The sequence below is a fragment of the Lampetra fluviatilis genome, chromosome 29 (genome assembly GCF_964198595.1).
Source record: "Lampetra fluviatilis chromosome 29, kcLamFluv1.1, whole genome shotgun sequence".
Taxonomy (NCBI): domain Eukaryota; kingdom Metazoa; phylum Chordata; class Hyperoartia; order Petromyzontiformes; family Petromyzontidae; genus Lampetra; species Lampetra fluviatilis.
In genome coordinates, this window is record NC_136303.1 from 12,387,138 (window position 1) to 12,411,535 (window position 24,398).

Below are 24,398 nucleotides of genomic sequence, written 5' to 3' on the forward strand. Positions count from 1 at the left end.
CTGTGTGTGAATGTTTATTTTAGCGAATGTCTCCCGCAGCGAGCTGCCCCACTTTGAGTCCGCCAGTGGTCCCGGAACCCGAGTGGATAGTTCCGGGACGTGACAGCCTGAGCGTTGGCTGTCATGGATTACAGACAGCTTGAGCACGAGTAGGAGGCTATTGGCGGAATATTTATCCATGTTTCTCTGTGTTGTCAACACAAGTTCTACCCACAGCGCTAACTCGAGTACGAGCCTAACCACAACCACAACCCTAACAAACAATGACAGAGACCCCCCGTGTAGCCTTAACAGGCTTTTGGGGCAAGTGCTGTTAGAGAGCACCTACGATGTCCGGTTCGGCACAGGAGAAGGTGGGTGGCCAACACCACGCCCGGCCGCCTTTGTCTCTCCAGTGGTGATGTTTACACCGCCACACCAGGTGCTTATTTGAGTCGACCGAGGCGGAGACCCATGACCAGTTCAGATCATCGCTATCACTGGTGTCGGCCGGGAGCGGGAATCGAACTCGGGTCGCCGGGTTCGTAGCGCAGCGCACTGACTGCTACACGAACACTCCCCAGACATTCACTGTCACACACACTCACACTTCCAGCACCAGGCTGACTCATTACATCTCGCGGAGGATCGCTCGGCTCAACAAAATAGTTCCGTGGTTCAATTTTCAAGTGCGAGTTCGCGTTTAAAATCCACGTAAAAAATGTATATATTTCATGGACGCTGCTTCGGTGTTCGTAAGTCATGTGTTCGTAAGTCGGGTGTTCGTTTGTGCGGGTGTTCGTAAGTCGAGACATATCTGCACATTACCGAACCCCGCTGTGTTATCACCACAAGTTCTAGCCACAACCCTCATCCCAGCCACAGCGACAAACACATTCCCCTCGGCCAGACACTCGACAACATTCAGCGATTCCCGAAATCACGTGAGCAGAGAAATTGGTGCTCATTACCTGTTTACATCCCAGAGCCAGTGGTGGTCTTTCCACATTGCTATGCCTGGGGCGAGTATCTTCCCGAGGGAATCCAGCGGTTGTTGACTTCCTCGCAAAGTGGTTCTTATTTTATTTTATTACGCATCTCCCGAGAGACGAGGGGCTGAGTCACTGGCCACACCTGCAACACTATCGCAATCATCAGAATAGTTTTGTGTACTGGAGGAATCCGATGAGCTATAAAGCTCTTTTTTCCACGATGTCCATAATGCCGAGCCCTGTCCTCAACATCGACACCACCCTCGCCACGGATACGGCGCTCTCCGCGTCTTCAGTCTTCGCTCCATTGGCTCAGTAAGCCGGGATTATCGGCGTAAGGCACTACCACTACATTAACAAAGGTACACCGATCCATCATACTCAGATGTTATTGTACCCTGTTTTTATTCAGCCCTGTGAGCAGGCTAATAATACATTTGTGTTTGGCAAAAGGCTCACGCGACGTGGAAGCGGCGTGGCCAAAATAATTCCGGGAACAGCTCAGGGACCGGTCTGACATGAGGCGCTGGGAACACAACGCGACCATTATCCTCCAGCCGAACAAAATAATCACAGCACCACCACCGCAGCACCACCACCACACCACCACCACCGCAGCACCACCACCACCGCAGCACCACCACCGCACCACCACCACAGCACCACCACCACAGCACCACCACCGCACCACCACCACGCTGCCCCTAAACCCGAACCCCGACTCGGAACGCCTGGCGCAAATTGCTCTCTGGAACGATAAGGCGGCCCTTGATGTTGAGGCTATGAGGCCCCCCGCCACCGCCCCCCGGAGTGGCAAAGCGGCGGTCTTCCTGCCATTAGGGCGGGTGCGTCTCAGAGGAGGGGGCTGGCCCTGTCGTGGTTGCAGGGGGATGGATGCGGCGGCCAAGTTGGTGGTGGTGGTGGGGAAGGGTGGTGCGGCGTGGGGGGGGTCTCAGTGAACTTCTCTCTGTGCATCAGCGGAGAGGGAGAGGCAGGGAGAGGGCAGGGAGAGCGGGCCCCGTGTTTATGAAACATCGTCAGAGTGCGCAGTGTAAGAGTGCGCGGTGTTTACGTTGGCGAGTTTGTTTTGGATTGCGCCGTTGATTCATTGTGGCTGGCGGCTCATGGCGGAGCCCGCGCCCCCGGGGGAGGGCGGGGGGGACCGTGGGAGGGGGGGTCCGTGCCCCGGGGGAGGGGGGGGGCCGTGCCCCGGGGGAGGGGGGGGGGGCCGTGCCCCGGGGGAGGGGGGGGGGCCGTGCCCCGGGGGAGGGGGGGGCGAGCCCCCGTGGGTTGCCGAGAGGAGGGATCCTCGCGCCCCGCAGAGAGCGCCTCTAGCGGCTGACGGCCACCCACGGGTTCAAGTCTCGTGCCAGAGGCCGCTCCCTGCCCGTCAACCTCGCAGACCCCACAGCGGGAGCCGCACGCGCTCGGGCCGGGTGGCTCGCCCCCCCCCGGTCGCTCTATCGAGGACGAGGCTCGCGGTGGGGGCGAGCCCCCCACCCACCAAGCCGCCCCCGTGGCGCGCTCCAGGGGATGGCGATTCCCGATATTGGAGCTCGCGGGCCGGAGCCGGCGAGCTGCGTGTTCACGAGCGCGCGAACCACTGCGGCCACCGCTCCACAGCCGCCGCCGTTGTTTATTTAAAAGGCGTCTCCGTTTAGAAGAATCCCCCAAACGGAGATGAATTGCTCCGAGCCCCCCCTCCCGCCTGCCTTGGTTTGTGTCAGGACGCCGACTGCGATCCGTGACTTCCCTCTTCCAAAACCAGAGCGTGTCGCTCTCCTCCTGCTCCAGCCGCTGGCGCACACGACGACGCAAATAACCCCCCCCCGCCTTTGTCTCTCCACAGAAACGCACAAAGTGGGGGGTTCCAGTCTTGTTGTCGTTTTACGAAGCCCATCGGCGGCACGGCCGCCTCCCCCGTGCGAGTGCCTCGTGCCGCCAGGCGTGGACACTGAATGGCGCCGCTGTCGCCAGTGTCTCGTCAGCAGAGCCAGGCCAGCTTTGGACGCCACTGCGTCGTTGACAGCACACGCGCGACAACACGAAGCTAAAACTGCTTCATTTTATTTTAGCAGCTAAGGCCCACTGAGCGATGTAGCTCTTTTTCAGGAGCGACCTGGCCACACAGCCCAACGAAGTGGCTTGTTTACAGAGCAGTGCTTAGTAGTGTTGTTTACAGAGTGGGAGTGTTGTTTAGGGGCCGTCCATAAATGACGTCACGCGATTTTTGACCCCCCCCTCGTCACACGGCGTCACACAAAGTTAGACCCCCTCAAATATGACGTCACAAAAACATGCTTCAAATCGCTTTAAACTATTGTCATTGTAGTGCGTATTTAATGTGGCGCTGCACTCTGATGTTGTAGGCGAAAACACGTATTAAAAAGGAGGCGTTGGAAAGCTGAAATTTAGCATAAAATTCACTGGAAAATATTCATCGTCTAAAACTGCAGATGTTCAGAATATTATATTGAAATTATCTTATAATTATCATATATTAAAAGTAATTATAACTATAAAATACTTCAAATAGAGGGGTGAGTGGGAATGTTGTTTACAGAGGAGTGAGTGGGAGTGTTGTTTACAGAGGGGTGAGTGGGAGTGTTGTTTACAGAGGGGTGAGTGGGAGTGTTGTTTACAGAGGAGTGAGTGGGAGTGTTGTTTACAGAGGGGTGATTGGGAGTGTTGTTTACAGAGGGGTGAGTGGGAGTGTTGTTTACAGAGGGGTGAGTGGGAGTGTTATTTACAGGGGTGTGTGTAGGAGTGTTGTTTTCAGAGGGGTGAGTGGGAGTGTTGTTTACAGACGGGTGAGTGGGAGTGTTGTTTACAGGGGGGTGTGTAGGAGTGTTGTTTACAGAGAGGTGAGTTGTTTACAGGGGGGTGTGTAGGAGTGTTGTTTACAGAGGGGTGAGTTGTTTACAGAGGGGTGAGTGTGAGTGTTGTTTACAGAGGGGTGAGTGGGAGTGTTGTTTACAGAGAGGTGAGTAGGAATGTTGTTTACACACCAACCTGCCTCACCCCTCACCACTCACCCCACACACCAACCTGCCTCACCACTCACCCCACACACCAACCGCCACCACCACGTGACACGTGGGACTCTCCGGGAAGGAGCTCGAGGAACGCTCCTCTCGGCCGGGGGTCTTCTTCATCGCAAGGCCCGCGGCCCCCTGGCGCCCCCACACAACACGTGGCAACACTCCACCATCATCGTGCTGCTGGCAAACCCAACCAATGGTCGCAAATGTGTGGCGGCCATCGCACTTCGGATGTCTTATCGGAGACCGAGCCCCATTGATCGTGATTCTTTGGCCTCCTCTTCCACACGGGGCGGACGTCGTTGAAGAGGTGGGAGTGCCCAGACTTGACCCCACCACACGCGACCTGGGTCAATCGACTGGCCGTGTCCCCGTGATTCTCCACTGCTGCTGCGGGGACCGATGTGGTGGGCGCTTTGAGGAAACTCGCCCCATTGTTTCAGCTGCCGCGCCTGGCGATCATTGGAGCCGACAGCCTCTGGGTTGGAATCCTGCGTGCTCACCACGACACCGGCGTCTGTGGCAGTGTCCCCACATTCGGTGGCTAGGAGATGTTTACTTCCTCGCCTTTGTATGCAGGTCGTGGGTTCGATCCCGACCCTGACGCCTGCTGCTGGATATGCGAAGTCTGCGTGTCTCTCTCCCCGTGGTTGTGTGGACTTGTCTGATTTCTCAGAATTGGGATGTTTGGCCAATGCCGGTGATATTGTGGTTTTTTACTTCGCTATCGGAGGAGGAAACCGGACACGGGAGGAAACCCACGCAGGACAGGGGGAGATAGAACACAAACTCCACACAGATGGACACCAGTCAGGAATCTAACCCAGAAGGTGGCGCGAGCATCACCACCGCGCAGCCGTGCGACTCACCATGACCGCGACCTCTCCCAAACCGCCCTGGCCACTCACGCGGCGGCCAAGGCAGAGATGCCGATGGTGACAATGCTGCATCGACTGTCATCAAACTCGGCCCTTCTCTTTCCCCCCCACTTGCCGGGTCGGGGAATGAAACCCAGGCCCTTGTTGCTGCCACTGCGCCGCCGCCCGTTGCCGTCCACGCGAATGGTTGTCATCGCATCGACGCGTGGTGACGCGTGGCACAGCACGGAGACGAGGCATGCGACCGTAGAAAAAGAGTTTATTGAGCGAGGCCCTCGTCAGCCGCTTGCCATCTCCACCCACCACCACGACGACCACCACCGAAGCGAGTCACAGGCGCCGCTCGCAACCACGCCCATGCAGTCAGCGTTGCACGCGGCGATCGGTCAGAGAGCGCCGGCACCACGAGAAGGCTCCGTGTTCGTTGTGAATTAAAAACCTGTCGCGCCAATCTTGCCACTCGTTCGTTCGCGGGCAATCGTGGCGGCTCGGTGTGGAGCATCGGTGACGACGTTGGTGGCACGCCGGGGAGGCCGAATCGGCATGGCCGACGCACCACCAGCTCCCCAATCCCACTCCCTTGTGGCCGCCACCGCTGCCGTGTCCGGAGCTACTCACGGGCCGGCGACCGTCCCTGTGCAGCTGCTGGGATGGCGCGAGGCGATTCTAAGGCAGGTGGCCAAACGCTCTCTCGGAGGCGTTTTTACAGCTGTGCCGCCACACGCTGTTCGGAACGATGTCCGACGTTTCGCTTCGGGACGCGGGGCGAAACGCCGGACATCGTGACTAACAACGCGAGGTCAAAAATTAAATTCGAGGGCGACTTCCTGCTCAGCCGAGCGTTGAGGCGGTGCGCGTCTCCCGTCGAAAGCCCTTCGCCAGCTATGGAAATTCAACATTTCTATGACGGGGGAGAGTCTATCCATAGCACGACCGACCACCGTCGACTTCTGCACGAGATGGTAGCCGATTTTATCGACCCCGGAGGAATTATTGGTTGTATCGACCACCAATCAGGGTTTGAGCTTGCGACAACCGCATTGTAACCGGCGCAGCCTCGACCGCTACGGGCCGCCTCCATCGTCGGTATTGTGGTGAACACGTGGGACACGCGCACGCTGTGGCAGGGCGCCGCAGTGCACACGACGGTCACCGCCCCAAGACCACGGGTTACGACACCACGAGTCACGACACCACGGGTCACGACACCACGGGTCACGACACCACGGGTCACAACACCACGGGTCACAACACCACGGGTCACAACACCACGGGTCACGACACCACGAGTCACGACACCGTGGGTCACAACACCACGGGTCACAACACCACGAGTCACGACACCGTGGGTCACAGCACCACGGGTCACAACACCACGGGTCACGACACCGTGGGTCACGACACCACGGGTCACGACACCGCGGGTCACGACACCACGGGTCACGACACCACGGGTCACGACACCGTGGGTCACGACACCACGGGTCACGACACCACGGGTCACGACACCACGGGTCACGACACCACGGTCACGACACCACGGGTCACAACACCACGGGTCACAACACCACGGGTCACAACACCACGGGTCACAACACCACGAGTCACGACACCGTGGGTCACAACACCACGGGTCACGACACCACGAGTCACGACACCGTGGGTCACAACACCACGGGTCACGACACGAGTCACGACACCGTGGGTCACGACACCACGGGTCACGACACCACGGGTCACGACACCACGGGTCACGACACCACGGGTCACGACACCAAGGGTCACGACACCACGGGTCACGACACCACGAGTCACGACACCGTGGGTCACGACACCACGGGTCACGACACCACGGGTCACAACACCACGGGTCACGACACCACGGGTCACAACACCACGGGTCACGACACCGCGGGTCACGACACCGTGGGTCACGACACCACGGGTCACGACACCGTGGGTCACGACACCACGGGTCACGACACCACGTGTCACAACACCACGGGTCACGACACCGTGGGTCACGACACCACGGGTCACAACACCACGGGTCACGACACCACGGGTCACGACACCGTGGGTCACGACACCGTGGGTCACAACACCACGGGTCACAACACCACGACACCACAGGTCACGACACCACGGGTCACAACACCACGGGTCACAACACCACGGGTCACGACACCACGGGTCACGACACCACGGGTCACGACACCACGGGTCACAACACCACGAGTCACGACACCACAGGTCACGACACCACGGGTCACGACACCACGGGTCACGACACCGTGGGTCACGACACCACGGGTCACGACACCGTGGGTCACGACACCACGGGTCACGACACCGTGGGTCACGACACCACGGGTCACGACACCACGTGTCACAACACCACGGGTCACGACACCGTGGGTCACGACACCACGGGTCACAACACCACGAGTCACGACACCACAGGTCACGACACCACGGGTCACAACACCACGGGTCACAACACCACGGGTCACGACACCACGGGTCACAACACCGCGGGTCACGACACCGTGGGTCACGACACCACGGGTCACGACACCACGGGTCACAACACCACGGGTCACGACACCACGGGTCACGACACCGTGGGTCACAACACCACGGGTCACAACACCACGAGTCACGACACCACGAGTCACGACACCATGAGTCACGACACCACGGGTCACAACACCACGAGTCACGACACCACGGGTCACGACACCACGGGTCACGACACCACGGGTCACGACACCACGGGTCACAACACCGTGGGTCACGACACCACGGGTCACGACACCACGAGTCACGACACCACGGGTCACGACACCACGGGTCACGACACCGTGGGTCACGACACCACGGGTCACGACACCATGAGTCACGACACCGTGGGTCACAACACCACGGGTCACGACACCATGAGTCACGACACCACGGGTCACGACACCACGGATCACGACACCGTGGGTCATGACACCACGGGTCACAACACCACGGGTCACAACACCACGAGTCACGACACCGTGGGTCACAACACCACGGGTCACGACACCATGAGTCACGACACCACGGGTCACGACACCACGGGTCACGACACCGTGGGTCACGACACCACGGGTCACGACACCACGGGTCACGACACCGTGGGTCACGACACCACGGGTCACGACACCGTGGGTCACGACACCACGGGTCACGACACCGTGGGTCACGACACCACAGGTCACACCACGGGTCACGACACCGTGGGTCACGACACCACGGGTCACGACACCACGGGTCACGACACCACGGGTCACGACACCACGGGTCACGACACCGTGGGTCACGACACCGTGGGTCACGACACCGTGGGTCACGACACCACGGGTCACAACACCACGGGTCACAACACCACGGGTCACAACACCACGAGTCACGACACCACGGGTCACGACACCACGGGTCACGACACCACGGGTCACGACACCGTGGGTCACGACACCACGGGTCACGACACCGTGGGTCACGACACCACGGGTCACGACACCACGGGTCACAACACCACGGGTCACGACACCACGGGTCACGACACCACGGGTCACAACACCACGAGTCACGACACCACGGGTCACGACACCGTGGGTCACAACACCACGGGTCACAACACCACGAGTCACGACACCATGAGTCACGACACCACGGGTCACGACACCACGGGTCACAACACCACAGGTCACAACACCACGAGTCACGACACCACGGGTCACGACACCATGAGTCACGACACCACGGGTCACGACACCACGGGTCACGACACCGTGGGTCACAACACCACGGGTCACGACACCATGAGTCACGACACCACGGGTCACGACACCACGGGTCACGACACCACGGGTCACAACACCACGGGTCACGACACCATGAGTCACGACACCACGGGTCACGACACCACGGGTCACGACACCGTGGGTCATGACACCACGGGTCACAACACCACGGGTCACAACACCACGAGTCACGACACCGTGGGTCACGACACCACGGGTCACGACACCACGGGTCACGACACCACGGGTCACGACACCGCGAGTCACGACACCGCGGGTCACGACACCGCGGGTCACGACACCGTGGGTCACGACACCACGGGTCACGACACCACGAGTCACGACACCACGGGTCACGACACCACGGGTCACGACACCACGGGTCACGACACCACGGGTCACGACACCACGGGTCACAACACCACGGGTCACGACACCGTGGGTCACGACACCACGAGTCACGACACCACGGGTCACGACACCACGGGTCACAACACCATGGGTCACAACACCACGGGTCACAACACTGCGCACCGTCGCCCGGAGCCACGCCCAGGCACTGCAGCAGTCACAAAGCCGGAGTCACCGAGCCATTCAAGGGGACAGGCGCAATCACACTTCTCGTGGAACGTGTTAAGGTTCCCGACGTTCCCGTCGGGTGGCGCTGCGTCTGGGCACAGCTGCCGCAGGCGTCTTGCATCTCGTCTCATCTCAAAGTTTCAATGCCCAGCTGGGCCCCCCCCCTCCCCGGTGGCAGCCCTCCCTTTGCGGCAAAAGCTGATGGCAGCACTGGCCTGCAATTGGGATATCTGCCGGTACGGTGGTAGATGTTGCTTTTGCTCTGCTCGACCGAGCACAGTAATTTGCTTCGGTAATTTTTCCAAAGTTGACAAAATCTGACCGTGCCGCACGTCACACCGTGCCGCGTGTCACACCGTGCCGCGTGTCACACCCTGCCGCCTGCCACACCGTGCCGCACCCCACACCGTGCCGCGTGTCACACCGTGCCGCGTGTCACACCGTGCCGCGTGTCACACCGTGCCGCACGTCACACCGTGCTACACGTACGTCACACTGTGCCGCACGTCACACCGTGCCGCACATCACACCGTGCTACACGTACGTCACACTGTGCCGTGTGTCACACCGTACCACCGCCCTCCGCACCGCGTATTTGCCGCGCAGCTCAGAAAGCGTGAAAGCGACACTGGTCAGAAAAACCTCCGTCTGTCAGATTACTTTTTTTCTACCAACGCCTACAAGGCATCTCTCGCTCGTGTTTCAAATCACTTGTGATTCCAGACAAATGCAATTTGTGCAAATCGTTGGGCAGCTGTTTGAAACCATTAGGATATTTTGATTAGAGTCCGGCTACCATTCGTCATCGGCTGTTTCAAACCATTAGGATGTTTGGACCGACAGCGCCCTCGCGCGATCCGTTCCCGGGACACGTTGCCGGTGCCACGCAAGCGCTCCGTCCGTCGCCTCGCTCCTTAGCTCCACATGTAGAAGTAGACTTTTTGCCAGGCCGGGAGGTATTCGATCAATGGTCCTGCAGATCAGACGGCACGGGCACAGGACAAATGCCACCGTAGAGGTATAACGCTCAATATCTACAATTGTCATCGCTGAGGAACGCCCGTCGTAGTAGTGCGCAACAGTGTGGCCGGCAACCACCAGCTTCAAATGAGACTCACGGCCGCGTGACAAGCGCAGACCCCACGGTGCTCGTGCACGTACGTGTGTACGTCGAGTGTATGTACGTGTGCGCGTTAAACTTCGTTCACGCCGCACGTGCGGAACCGTGCTAATCGGAGGTGCGGGGGAAGGACAACAAATGAGGAGCCTCCACTCCACGAGGACCCACAATGCACTCCTTCAGGAAAAGCCGATGGTTTCTTGCTTTCGCACAAATGTTTATGTGCCCCTGACACGCGTCTAAGTCTGCGTCTCGTTTGCTTTTTGTGTTTAGTTTGTCGTCCTTCCCACCCACCTCCGATTAGCGAGGTTGGCTACGTACGGTGTAAAAGAAGTTCAACATACATACAAAACAAAGACAATAATCCCCTGTACAGCCTTAACAGACTTTTGGGGCAAGTGCTGTTAGCGAGCACCTATGAAGGCCGGGATGGCACACGAGGGGGTGAGTGGCGAGCACCACGCCTGGCCGCCTTTGTCTCCCTAGCGGCGATGCTTACACACCACACCAGGTACTCATTTGAGACTTAGTGGACCTAGGGGAGGCCCATGATCGGTTCAGATAATCGTCACTGGCGTTGGCCGTGAGCGGGAATCGAACCCGGGTCGCCAGGTTTGTAGCGCAGCGCGCTAACCACTACACTACCACTCCCCACTTACACACACATACACACGCAAACATAGACACATACATACACAAACATACACACACATACACACACACATACGAAACAGAACAAGCTGCACACACGGTACTGGCAGAGGGAGCGGCGCGCACTTACGAGCGACCCAGCCAAAGCCCGGGATGTAATCGGCCAGGATCCTGAGCAGCAGCATGATCCTCGCCCTGGGGAGACAAAATACAGGTGGTGAAAACTCGGCGTGGACTAAGCTGGAACGATGGCACATCGAACCATTCCGGTTTGTCATCTCCCCATAGCCAGGCATTGTGTTCCATCATACGGTATCCTAGCCAGTCAAAGACTACCTCGGCCGGGGTGCTGTAACCTGGGATGCGAGCCCACGGCGGGCAGCGGGACAGCCGCTCCGCAGTAGCGGATCAAGCCGGAAGCGGCACGGTGCGGCAGCTGTGGGCTGCATCCGCAACACGAGGCAAACCTGCAGCCAGGGCTAATATCAGTGGTGAGTGATATCTGAACTTGTATTGGGTCCTCCCCCCTGTCCCCCTCCCCCCCGTCCCCCCCCATCCCCGTCCCCCTCCCCCCCGCCGCCATCCCCCCCGCCGCCATCCCCCCCCGTCCCCCTCGCCCTCCCCCCCGCCTCCCCCCCGCCGCCCTCCCCCCCTCCCTCCCTGCCCCTTCAGGACCGACACAGCATGTGGAGGCGGTCGCCCCCGAGCGGACCCTGGAAGGGCTGCGCATTGGTCACGCCGTTGTGCGCGCGCCTCACTGCGAGTAGCGGTCGTAGAAGGGCGACCGCAGGAGGTAGTAGAGCAGCGCGAGGGTGCGACGTCGCAGCTCTCCGCGCTCACTCGTGTTCAACTCCTTGGGGTCGCCCATCAGGCTCAGGCTGTGGAGGAAGTGGAGGAGTAGGAAGGAGGCCACAGCAATTGTGAGTGGAGCTGGGATTATGTGATTACTCGACCGAATGATTACTCTAACGATTATCGATTAGATTCCTTTCAGCCCGTGTGCGCGACACAGTGGCCCGCTTTGGCTGTGTACGCGACACAGCAGCCCGCTCCGCTCGCCAATCAATCTCACGACCGTCTCGACGGGAATTCGGCGCTCGGTCAGAGCTACGTTCGTCGTTGTCCTCAATCCGGTTCCAGCCGATGGCCTCGCCGAGCTTGCAGGCGCAGCCCTCGTCAAGGATGACAACGCCGAGGCTCAAGATCCTGTTGTCAAGAGGGGAAAGCGTTGGGATGCCTGGCCCACTTCCTTTTGTTTTCTCACGTGGGAGGAGAGTGAAGTACCGGGAGGGCCCCACACATGGGAAGAGACAGCGCCCCCCCCCCCGCCCCCCACACAGCCCCATAGACCGGCCCTTGCGCTGCGCTGCCCTCTGGTGGCCTCTGCTGAATATGCATGAGCTGAGGCTTCAGGCGCCAGCGACTAAACAGAGTTTTCAAGCATAGCCAGTTGATGGTCTCAGCCCGGTCACCAATGACTGCACAGAAAACAACCATCACATTAGATTTAGTTCCGCACTTAACCCTTCTCCCGTTCTGATCAATGTACGTGTGTACGTCATCGGGACGGAAATGGTTGGAACCGGAAGAAAAACTAAATAAAATAACTTTATCGGTACCGATGCTCCAACAAGACCATGCGGGAGGCGTGTGGTATAGTCTGGCGCCAGCTATCATAGAGTGCGGTCGTGTCGCCATGGTTCTCTGCGGTGAGTAACACTCGCCCGTTCCAAGATTCAGAAGCGAACGATACCCACCCTGGAACTTGCATACATCTCAGAATGGGAAAGGGTTAATTTTAGAATTAGATAATAGGCTATCACGTGACAAACCTCCCTCTCATATGTAGAGTGGGTGGGAAAGTGCTGCTCCCCACTGTATGTGGATCAGAGGCCGCTTGATGGGATCTCAGAGGTAGCTCTGTGATATCCGCTTCCACGGGCCATTCTCTAACTCGTAGCGCCGCGCTGCTCTGCGCGAGATCCGCTTGGATTCTTCTTCTGGTGATGTCAATCGCGCAATCTGGATCGAAGTTTATGTTTTTTACACATCCCATCAGCCATGCGATCTTCTGGGAGTGCATCTCATCAGCAGCATTGGTTCAACACAAGCAGACGTTGTCGACATTCAACGTCTCATCGGCAGAGTTGCTGCCAACACAATCAAGATAAAACCTGGGGAAATTACACCATTATACGATTAACCTTTCCTGTTCCGAGATGTCTGTAGGTTGCAGGATGGGGCTGTTTTTAAAGACGTTGTACTCACCGCAGAGACCTGTAGCGACACCACTGCACACTCGATGACAGATGGCGGCAAACAGTGCCACACGCCCTCCCGCGTGGCCTTTTACTTCCGATTCCATTTGGAAATCAATTACTGATGACAAATGCATACGTACGTGTACGTCATCGGAAATGGGAAAGGGTTAAAGAAACGAGTGAGCCCCCAACCCCGCGGCAAAATCTCCAACGCGGGGCCGCGCCGTGAGCCCTACCTGGTGATGTCCATCGCGGCAGAGAGGAGCCACGGCTTCCACGACTTCTCTCCGCACGCCGCCAGGCTCGCCACTGCACCGGCGGTGCCACGGGAGTTAAGGAACCGGCAAGCGGCAAGTCTCAACCACCGCTCCTGAAGCGCGCTTTTTTTGGGTCGTGCCGCATGTCGTCTGGCACGACGTCCGACGTTTTGCTCCACGTGCGGCGAAAGGTCGGACATCGAGCCGAACGGCACGCGGGTTCGACGCGAGAACTCAGCGGAGACAGCCACGGAAGATTTATATTTTACATAAGTCCCACATCAATGACAGGGAGAAGAAGGCAACGCCGTTGGTCATTGAACCGACGGAAAGCAAATAGACAGAGACAAAGATCCCCCTCCCCTCCGTGTAGCCTACAAGAGACACATACAGACACACACAGAGACACGTACAGAGACACACAAAGACACACACACAGACACACACACAGAGACACACACACACACTGAGACACACACACAGAGACACACAGAGACAAAGATCACCCGTTTAGCTTTAACAGACTGTTGGGGCAGGTGCCGTTAGCGAGTGGCACCTATAAAGGCCGGAACGGCACACGAGGGGGTGGGTGGCCAGCACCACGCCTGGTCGCCTTTGTCTCCCCCATTGGCGATGTTTACACACCATACCAGGTACTCATTTGAGGCTGAGTCGACCTAGGGGAAGCCCAGGACCAGATCAGATAACAGGTCACCGGGTTCGTAGCCTAGCGCCACTAACCGATGTACCATCCCTCCGCACCCAAATATACAAGTATGTGCTTTGAACTCCTTTCGCACCGCGCGTAGCCAATCATGTTCATCGGAGGTGCGGGGAAAGGACAACAAACTATGGGTCTCTGTGAGTCTATGGGTCTCTGTGTGAGTCTATGGGTCTCTGTGTGAGTCTATGGGTCTCTGTGAGTCTATGGGTTTCTGTGTGAGTATATGGGTCTCTGTGAGTCTATGGGTCTCTGTGTGAGTCTATGGGTCTCTGTGAGTCTATGGGTCTCTGTGTGAGTCGATGGGTCCCTGTGTGAGTCTATGGGTCTCTGTGTGAGTCTATGGGTCTCTGTGTCAGTCTATGGGTCTCTGTGTGAGTCTATGGGTCCCCTATGCGAGTCTATGGGTCCCCTGTGTGAGTCTATGGGTCTCTGTGTGTCTATGGGTCCCCTGTGTGAGTCTATGGGTCCCCTGTGTGAGTCTATGGGTCTGTGTGAGTCTATGGGTCCCCTGTGTGAGTCTATGGGTCCCTGTGTGAGTCTATGGGTCTCTGTGTGAGTCTATGGGTCCCTGTGTGAGTCTATGGGTCTCTGTGTGAGTCTATGGGTCTCTCGTCCCTTTTTCGACCTGCAGCAGCCGGGGGTTGGGGGGGCGGTGGATACGGTGCAGCAGGGGACGAGCCACGTGCAGAGCCTCGGCCGTGACACGCTGGCGCCCCAACACCGTCGGGGGCTGGTCGGCGGAATGGGCGCGGGAAGCTGAGCCCCCCGCCGCCTCGCGCTGGGGGGCGCCCCACTCACGCAGTGCCAGAGGGGGGGCTGGGGGGCCGCGGGGGGGGGGGGGGATAATGAAGGGGGGGAGAGAGAGAAGCGAGCCGGGCTGAGGTGGTGCGGAGCGACGCGGCGAAGCCGTGCAGCAGCGTAAAACGCGGCAGCGGTGAGGTGCGTCTCTGGTGGCCGCGTGGGACGCGGCGGTGGTGGCGGGGCCATGCCGCGTGTGGCTCTGCGAGGTGGTGGTGGTGGTGATGGCGACATGTGTTTGGTGCGTGATAGTGGTGTCGGTGGTGGTGGAGGTGACGCTGGTGACTGTGGTGGTGGTTTAGGTGGCGACGATGGTTTAGGTGGCGACGGTGGTGGTGGACTCTCACTGTGGTGGAGCGAGCGGATGACGCGCTGAGATCTGCGGCCCTGAAAGGTGGAGGGGGCCGCGGGGAGAGACTCTGGCTCCAGGCTCCCGCCCTCTCCCTCCCTCCTCTCGCAGTCTGCGGGGTCACGAGGGGGGTAACGAGGGGGGTTAACGGGGGGGTGATGAGAGGTCACACGTGGGACACGCATGAACTCGTGCGGCACGCTGTCCAACGTTTTGCTACGTGCGCTGCACTGCCATCGTATGCCGGCAAACAAGGAGACGATGACCTTGCAGCCAGGGCAGGCAAGCGAGTGTCACGAATGTGTGATCCACCAACCCTGGCCCCCCACAGGGTGCCGGGTTACAGGCGCACGGCGCCACGGCGCTGCCGCTCCCCGTGAGCGAATGCACAATCGCCCACGCGGGTCCCAAGTTTATTCAATTTATCCTGGGTGAGAACTCGAGAGATCAGAATCATTCACTTGAGCGACCTACGCATTAGTCTGCTGCCAATAGGTGGCGATGCTGGCTGCGAATGGTCCCGACCGTGCGACGGACCGTGCGACGGACCGTGCGACGGACCGTGCGACGGACCGAGCGACGGACCCTGCGACGGACCGAGCGACGGACCGTGCGACGGACCGAGCGACGGACCGTGCGACGGACCGTGCGACGGACCGAGCGACGGACCGTGCGACGGACCGAGCGACGGACCGTGCGACGGACCGTGCGACGGACCGTGCGTCGGACCGAGCGACGGACCGTGCGACGGACCGTGCGACGGACCGTGCGCGCATCTCCCACCTGCCCCGTGTGCCGGCGGGGAGGGCTGCGCGTCTCTGTCGAGTGGGACGATGGGAGGGGACGGCTGGATCCCGGCCTTGTGCCAGAAGAGCAGCAGGGCGCGCAGCACCGCCCTGCGCACCACGAGCCAATGCCATCAGCATCATCAGTCGTCATCGTCGTCATTGTCATCATCATCGTCGTCGTCGTCATCATCGTCGTCGTCTTTCATCATCGTCGTCATCATCGTCGTCGTCGTCGTCGTCGTCGTTATCATCATTGCGGTCACGTGGTCGCACTCACTTGGCGAGCTGCACCAGCACGATGATGAGCCAGCGTCCGGCCGGGCCCCAGAGGCGCGCGGCGCCCATCTCCGAGAACACCTCCACGTACTCCAGCACCGTGAGCCAAGTGATCAGGCGCCCGTGGGACAGCGACTGTGCGTGGCACACGTGGAGCACAAAGACAAAGATCCCCCCCTCCCTGTGTAGCCTTGAACGAACCGTTGGGGCAAGTGACGTTAGCGAGCAGCACCTATGAAGGCCGCCACGACACACGAGGGGGTGGGTGGCAAGCACCATGCCCGACCACCTTTGTCTCCCCAGTGTTGATGTTTACACACTGCACCAGGTACTCATTAAGGCTGAGTCGACCTAGGGGAGGCCCAAGACCAGTATCGATAATCACACTGGTGTTGGCCATGAGCGGGAATCAACTCGTACGTGTATGTACGTGTGTATGTACGTGTGTATGTATGTACACACACACGCACGTTCTCGACCAATTTTCATCAGCTCTCTCTACATCGATAACTAGGAGCATGTAGTGTGCAGCAACGCAATTGGCGTGAAAACGGTGGCTAGCGAGCACGCATGGCGCCCTCTGGCGGTGGGAGCGACCCTGCCGGGTGAGGAGGAGGGCGGCGGCAGGGGAGAGGCGCCAGCCAGGGGGACCCAGGCGCTTGAGGGGTGGTGGGCATTTCACGTGCAAGGTTGTTGTGGCTGCATTATCCACACGAGTGGCGTGTGGGTCAAGGTGAATGGCGGCGTGGTGGTTTGACCCGCAGGAGGCGTCACGACACTCGGGGCGATGGTCCACACCCACAGACTGCAGCGCTCCTCTAACTTAGGCAGGGGGGCAGCAGTTGATGGTGCAGGAGTTGATGGTGCAGGCGCAGGCCTGCACCAGGCGCCTGCAGGCGTGCAGGCGCCTGCTCGCACCACCACTCGTGGAAGGACCTCCGCTACACGGGGTATTCGTGGCCTAACTCTTCCACTGTGGCCAGACGTTTCGGTGGACGATGGGAATTACCCACACTTTACCCCACCACAATCAACCTGCCAATCGACAAACCGCGGTGGGATCTGGTAGATACTCCACCTGTCAGCAGCGACGGTTAACCCATCCTTGAGTGTGGCACAGTGGTTAGCGCAACGCACTACCAATCCGGCACCCCGAGTTCGATTCCCGCTGTCGACCGACATCACTGATGAATATCTGAATCGGTACGGAGGCTCACTTAGGTCAACTTAGCCTTGAGCGAGTAGCTGAGTGTGGTGTGTGAACACCAGCACTGGGGAGCCGAAGGTGGCCGGGTGTGGTGCTGGCCACATCGCTCCCGCTTGTGTGTTGCGACAGCTTCAATCGCGTCTCACAGACAGCACTTTGCCCCGACAGCCTGTTCAAGGCTACACGGGAGATTGTGTGCTATCGCTATCGGTGTGTGTGATAACCCTGTTGTGTGTGTGTAGTAACCATGTTATGCCTTTGTGTAATAACCCTATCTGGTGTATGTTAACCCTATTGTGTGTGATAACCCTATTGTGGGTGTAAACCCTATCACTGTGTGTGCGTATAATCCTATTGTGTGTGTGTGTACTGAACTATCATTTGTGGCCAGATCGCTTCTGGCTCCTCACTCACCCTATAGAGCTTAGTGGGCCTTACCTGGTAATATAAAAAGTTTAGTTAGTTGACCCTATTGGTGTGTATTAACTCTATTGTGTGTTCACCCTATTGTGTATACCCTATTGTGTGGGTGTGTGTGTTAACCCCATTGTGTATTACACCAATTGTGTGTGTTAACCCTATTGTGTATTACGCCTATTGTATGTATGTTAACCCTATAGTGTGTGGGTGTGTTTTATCTCTAGTGTATTACGTCTATTTTGTGTTAACCCTATTGAGTGTGTTAACACTATAGTATGTGTGGGTGTTAACCCTATTGTGTGCGCACAAGTTGTGTGCTTACCAGAGGTAGTGGCCGTCTGATGGCTTTGCGCAAGATGCCGTCGTTGACAAGGATGAGGAGGTTTGCCGTCGAGTAAACTGCAGGCGTCGCGCGTCACATCACCCAAACGTCACCACGAAGCGTCGCAAACTACAACTACACCATGTTCTATTTCCCTAGGTAAGGCCCACTGAGATGTGTAGCTCTTTTTAAGAAGCAACCTGGCCACAAATGATAACTCGACGAAGTGGCTTATCATCACGTGGATGCTGATTGCAAATGAGGGGAAAAACCGGACGTGGAGAAAAATCCACATGATCACGAGGAGAAAATGCAAACTCCATTAACAATGCAGGCGCCAGGATCGGTATCGAACCCATGACATCCTGTATACCAGGTGAGGTCGTTACCATCTCGCCACCACAAAGGTGATGCCGCAGCACCGCAACTCCAGCGGCTCACGCCACCGCTGGCTGGGACGTGAGACTTGGGTCACGTCAGCGAGTTGTGCATATTGTGCGGCGAGTAGTGATCCGCATACACACTCTGGCCGCCCCACCCGACCGCGCACGGTGCGGCGATTGGGCCCAACCCGCTGAGGCCACGCAGCCATTAGGGCCTCCCCGGTGTTCTATCGCCCGAGGTGGAGGGAACTGCCCGGGCCGTCGTCCATGCTTCGAGAGGATCAATCCACTCGCCAGCAGCGCCATTCCCGTATGCCTGCATGTTTGTTGAACTTCTTTCGCATCGTACGTAGCCAACCGTGCTAATCGGAGGTGGCGGGGGAAGGACAAACTAAACACAAAAATAAGTTCTCAAGAAATTAGTTTTCAATCTAGATGATGATTTAAAAGTACACAGCTCCGGTGGATTCCTGATATTGGACGGAAGTGCGTTCCAGACGGCCGCAGAAGCGCAACTGAAAGCGCAGCGCGATGCTTTCACTACCAGACATCTGTAGCTCATCGGATTCCTCCAGTCAAGTGGTGATTCTTGATTCATAGCGCACAGCGGCTCTCACCCACGAGGCTGCTACGTGCCACTGCCACAGTTGGCAGTCATTCATTGGCAGTACGCGGGCGGGGGAGGGAGAGGATGATCAGAATGATCTTTATTTATCCTGGAGGATTCCGATGAGGACGAAGCTATTTTTCACAGATGTCTAGTCGCGGCGGATCAGAACGTTACAACAACAAACAATGCAAAAATACGATAGGAAAGAAAAGTATAGGAAAGGTAAGTGAATGACGTGAAAAAATACAAATAAAACTAACTTATTTTACCAGGTAAGGCCCACTGAGCTATATACAGTAGTGACCTGGCTATGAACGATAGCTCAACGAAGCGGCTTATGGCATCGACATTCATAGCAGCCAAATAATCTATAAAATAACGATGTAAATGATTGCCAATTTATCGCAACATTTGAAGAGTTGTGACGCCGCCACCGCCGCCACGCGTGGGGATCCCTTGCATTGGGAACGACTCCAATGCCAGAATGGAAGTGAACCCCTCGCCCGGCTACTTCTCTCTGAGGGTCACACACGGGGGGGGGGAGGGGGGGTAGGCAAACTCGCAATCTTGATTTAGACTGGAGGAGGAATCCGATGAGCTATGAAGCTCTCGTTCACACACGTGTCCGGCAACGGGCATGGGGTTGGCTCGTCGTCTTTGCCACGCCACCCGCAGGGCAGCGGAGAAACGGGCCCGCATGAGTCAACTTCCTCATTCGGGATTCAGTTTGATGCGAGTCATCTCGTCGCGGAACGGATGAACTCGCGCGCTCAATCCGAGAGGTGACCATCCTCTTCAGCCAGTGTGACCAATGGGGGCGGCTGTGATGATTATTTAGAGTATTTGGCTCCTGTAAATTTCCACACAATAAGCCACGTCGTTGAGCTGTCATTTGTGGCCCAGGTCGCTTCTGAAGCTAACGGCTCTCTGCGCCTTACCTGGTAAAACAAAAAGTTTAGTTTCATTTTTTCCGTGATTTGTTTATCTTTCCTATACTTTTCAGTCCTATCGTGTTTTGTGTTGTTTCTTGTTGTAGCGTTCTGACCCTGTGCCCCTACTGGACATCTGTGAAAAAGAGCTTTAGAGCTCATCGGATTCCTCCTCCAGGATAAATGCATATACTGATTGTGACTCTGTAGCGTGGCGACGCTCACCCAGCTCGGAGAGCTCCGCCGAGTCCGGGAAGCGACCTGCAACACAGAGCAACGCCATCATCACGCTCACCACCACAGCCTCGCTCCTCACTCACCCTCACCACCACAGCCTCGCTCCTCACTCACCCCAACCTCACCCTCACCACCACAGCCCCGCCCCTCACTCACCTCACCCTCACCACCACAGCCTCGCTCCTCACTCACCTCACCACCACAGCCTCGCCCCTCACTCACCCCAACCTCACCCTCACCACCACAGCCTCGCTCCTCACTCACCCCAACCTCACCCTCACCACCACAGCCCCGCCCCTCACTCACCCCAACCTCACCCTCACCACCACAGCCCCGCCCCTCACCCCAACCTCACCCTCACCACCACAGCCTCGCTCCTCACTCACCCCAACCTCACCACCACAGCCCCGCCCCTCACTCACCTCACCCTCACCACCACAGCCCCGCCCCTCACCCCAACCTCACCATCACAGCCCCGCCCCTCACCCCAACCTCACCCTCACCACCACAGCCTCGCTCCTCACTCACCCCAACCTCACCCTCACCACCACAGCCTCACTCACCACCACAGCCCCGCCCCTCACCCCCTCACTGTCTCATCTAAAATCTCTCACCCAGTCACCTCTGGCCCCATGACTGGACGTCTGTGAAAAAGAGCTTCATAGCTCATCGGATTCCTCCAGTCTGAAAACAGATTGATTCACCCATTCATCCATCTCCCAATCGTCTCACGCCTGACCTCGTCTGCTCACCTCAACCACAGCCACCATCATCATCAAACCAAACCTAATCTCCTGCACCTCCTCTCCCATGACCCCCGGCGACTCATCCACGATTCCCAACTCTTTACCTCTCACCAGACCACCTCACCCCAGCCCAGTGCCGGACTAAGCTAGTGCGGGGCCTGTCGCATATGTTATAAAGGGGCCCTAAATGATATAATAAACACATAAATATTAAAACACAAAATTTTCACTTGCATAGTAAAGTAATTGTAATTTGTCATTTTCTATAAGCCAGATAATACGAGAAATCGCTAACCTTAAACACTCAGTCGTTCATAAAAGTTGAAGGCGGTATAGTACTATAGTAATAGAGCAAGTGCAGAATCACTGAACCGGAATTGATAGCTTGAAAGCATTTAGCGCGGGGCCCTTTAAAGTGCGATGGGCCCGTAGCTACTACACATGTAGCTACTACTACATATGTAGTAGCTACCTACTACATATAACCTGTGTGTGTGTGTACACACACACAGGTTAAACATGCGAAGTGGCACAAGTGGGGAAATTACGGCGGGTGCCTCTGCCAGGCATCTCAGCGGTCAACCCGTGGCACCTGGTCTGTCGAGTGACCTCATCCTGTCAGCAGCGAGCATTCGGCACTTTCACGTGGCCTCAAAGTGCACCTAGCCTGGCACAAGCGCCGTGGTGATGTCACTGCCACTTGGTGGCGAAGGGCGGCCGTCTCTGTCGGTGTGCATGTCTCTGTGTGTCTCTGTCTCTGTGTGTCTCTGTCTCTGTGTGTCTCTGTCTCTGTGTGTCTCTGTCTCTGTGTGTCTCTGTCTCTGTGTGTCTGTCTCTGTGTGTCTCTGTCTCTGTGTGTCTCTGTCTCTGTGTGTCTCTGTCTCTGTGTGTCTCTGTCTCTGTGTGTCTCTGTCTCTGTGTGTATCGGTCTCTGTGTGTCTGTCTGTCTCTGTGTGTCTGTCTGTCTCTGTGTGTCTCTGTCTCTGTGTGTCTCTGTCTCTGTGTGTATCGGTCTCTGTGTGTATCTCTGTCTGTGTGTCTCTCTGCCTGTCTCTGTCTGTCTCTGTGTGTCTCTGTCTCTGTGTGTCTCTATGTGTCTCTGTCTCTGTGTGTCTCTGTCTCTGTGTGTCTCTGTCTCTGTGTCTCTGTCTCTGTGTGTCTCTGTCTCTGTGTGTCTGTCTCTGTGTGTCTCTGTCTCTGTGTGTCTCTATCTCTGTGTGTCTCTGTCTCTGTGTGTCTCTCTGTCTGTCTGTGTCTGTGTGTCTCTGTCTGTGTCTCTGTCTCTGTGTGTCTCTGTCGGTGTGCATGTCTCTGTGTGTCTCTGTCGGTGTGCATGTTTATGTGTGTCTGTGTGTGTGTGTGTCTGTGTGTGTGTCTGTACGTCTGTGTGTGTCTGTACGTCTGTGTGTGTCTGTACGTCTGTGTGTGTGTCTGTGTGTGTGTCTGTGTGTGTATCTCTCTGTCTGTGTGTGTCTGTGTGTGTCTGTATGTCTATGTGTGTGTCTGTGTCTGTATGTATCTGTCTGTGTGTGTGTCTGTGTGTGTGTCGCTCCCGCCGCCCCCCACCCTTGCACCACGCACCCGCCATCACGTACGACAGGCTGCGGAAGCCGCTCTCCAGCTGCGCCGTGAGCTCCGGGTGGCGGCTCACGCACTGCGCGTAGCGGGCGCACGCGCGCCGCGCCACGGCCGACATCGCCGCAGCCACGACGGGTGCCAGGGCCGCGGAAGGGGACGCACAAGTGCAGTACAACACCGGCGCTCGCTCCACCACCAACACAGCCACACGCGGTCACAGGCTGACTGAGGGTCCGCGGTAATTTGACAAAAAAAAATTACGACTTCACAGACACAGACAGGGGTCCGCGGTAATTTGACAAAACATTTACGACTTCAAAGACACAACAGGGGTCCGCGGTTATTTGACAAAACATTCACGGCTCAAAAGACACAGACAGGGGTCCGCGATTATTTTACAATATTTACGACTGGTACAGCACCGGATTCCTCCAAGTATAAAATAAATATTCAGATTCGGATAATCCCAGCAAGCGCGACGCACAAATCGCGCAAGGGTCCGCGGCAATTTGGCGATTCTACGACAACATCTGCAGCTCCTGGCGATGCAGTGTGCGCTTGTGACCACACGGCGGCGCATACAGCCCAACACGGAGGGGTCACGGCCAATGGCGTTGTGTGAATTTAACACGGAGGGGTCACGGCCAATGGCGTTGTGTGCATTTAACACGGAGGGGTCACAGCCAATGGCGTTGTGTGAATTTAACATGGAGGGGTCACGACCAATGGCGTTGTGTGAATTTAACACGGAGGGGTCACGACCAATGGTGTTGTGTGAATTTAACACGGAGGGGTCACGGCCAATGGCGTTGTGTGAATTTAACACGGAGGGGTCACGACCAATGGCGTTGTGTGAATTTAACACGGAGGGGTCACAGCCAATGGCGTTGTGTGAATTTAACACGGAGGGGTCACAGCCAATGGCGTTGTGTGAATTTAACACGGAGGGGTCACGGCCAATGGCGTTGTGTGAATTTAACACGGAGGGGTCACAGCCAATGGCGTTGTGTGAATTTAACACGGAGGGGTCACGGCCAATGGCGTTGTGTGAATTTAACACGGAGGGGTCACGACCAATGGCGTTGTGTGAATTTAACACGGAGGGGTCACGACCAATGGCGTGTGAATTTAACACGGAGGGGTCACAGCCAATGGCGTTGTGTGAATTTAACACGGAGGGGTCACAGCCAATGGCGTTGTGTGAATTTAACACGGAGGAGTCACAGCCAATGGCGTTGTGTGAATTTAACACGGAGGGGTCACAGCCAATGGCGTTGTGTGATATTAACACGGAGGGGTCACGGCCAATGGCGTTGTGTGCATTTAACACGGAGGGGTCACAGCCAATGGCGTTGTGTGAATTTAACATGGAGGGGTCACGACCAATGGCGTTGTGTGAATTTAACACAGAGGGGTCACGACCAATGGTGTTGTGTGAAT

General features: G+C 57.4%; 1 protein-coding gene across 1 annotated transcript; it reads right to left on the reverse strand.

Moving 5' to 3' along the window:
* Positions 1-9,160: 9,160 nt before the first annotated feature.
* PEX16 (peroxisomal biogenesis factor 16) lies at positions 9,161-23,180 on the reverse strand. The gene is made up of 11 exons (XM_078870158.1): positions 22,962-23,180; positions 20,623-20,658; positions 18,476-18,552; positions 16,528-16,661; positions 16,246-16,358; positions 15,461-15,574; positions 14,976-15,131; positions 13,571-13,643; positions 11,832-11,951; positions 11,204-11,268; positions 9,161-10,275 (listed from the first exon to the last, which is right to left on the reverse strand). The coding sequence occupies exons 1-11, from the start codon at positions 23,074-23,076 to the stop codon at positions 10,217-10,219; spliced, it is 1,062 nt and encodes a 353-aa protein (XP_078726284.1). The 5' UTR covers positions 23,077-23,180; the 3' UTR covers positions 9,161-10,216.
* Between the last annotated feature and the right edge of the window lie 1,218 nt (positions 23,181-24,398).

Excerpts from the sequence above, each read along its gene's own strand:
- PEX16 (XM_078870158.1), bottom strand. The coding sequence starts at position 23,076 with ATGTCGGCCGTGGCGCGGCGCGCGTGCGCCCGCTACGCGCAGTGCGTG. Across the intron at positions 15,575-16,245 it reads CCCGCCGGCACACGGGGCAG|ACTGCGAGAGGAGGGAGGGA; the intron begins GTGGGAGATGCG and ends GTGACCCCGCAG. Across the intron at positions 11,952-13,570 it reads GCCGCGATGGACATCACCAG|CCTGAGCCTGATGGGCGACC; the intron begins GTAGGGCTCACG and ends CTTCCTCCACAG.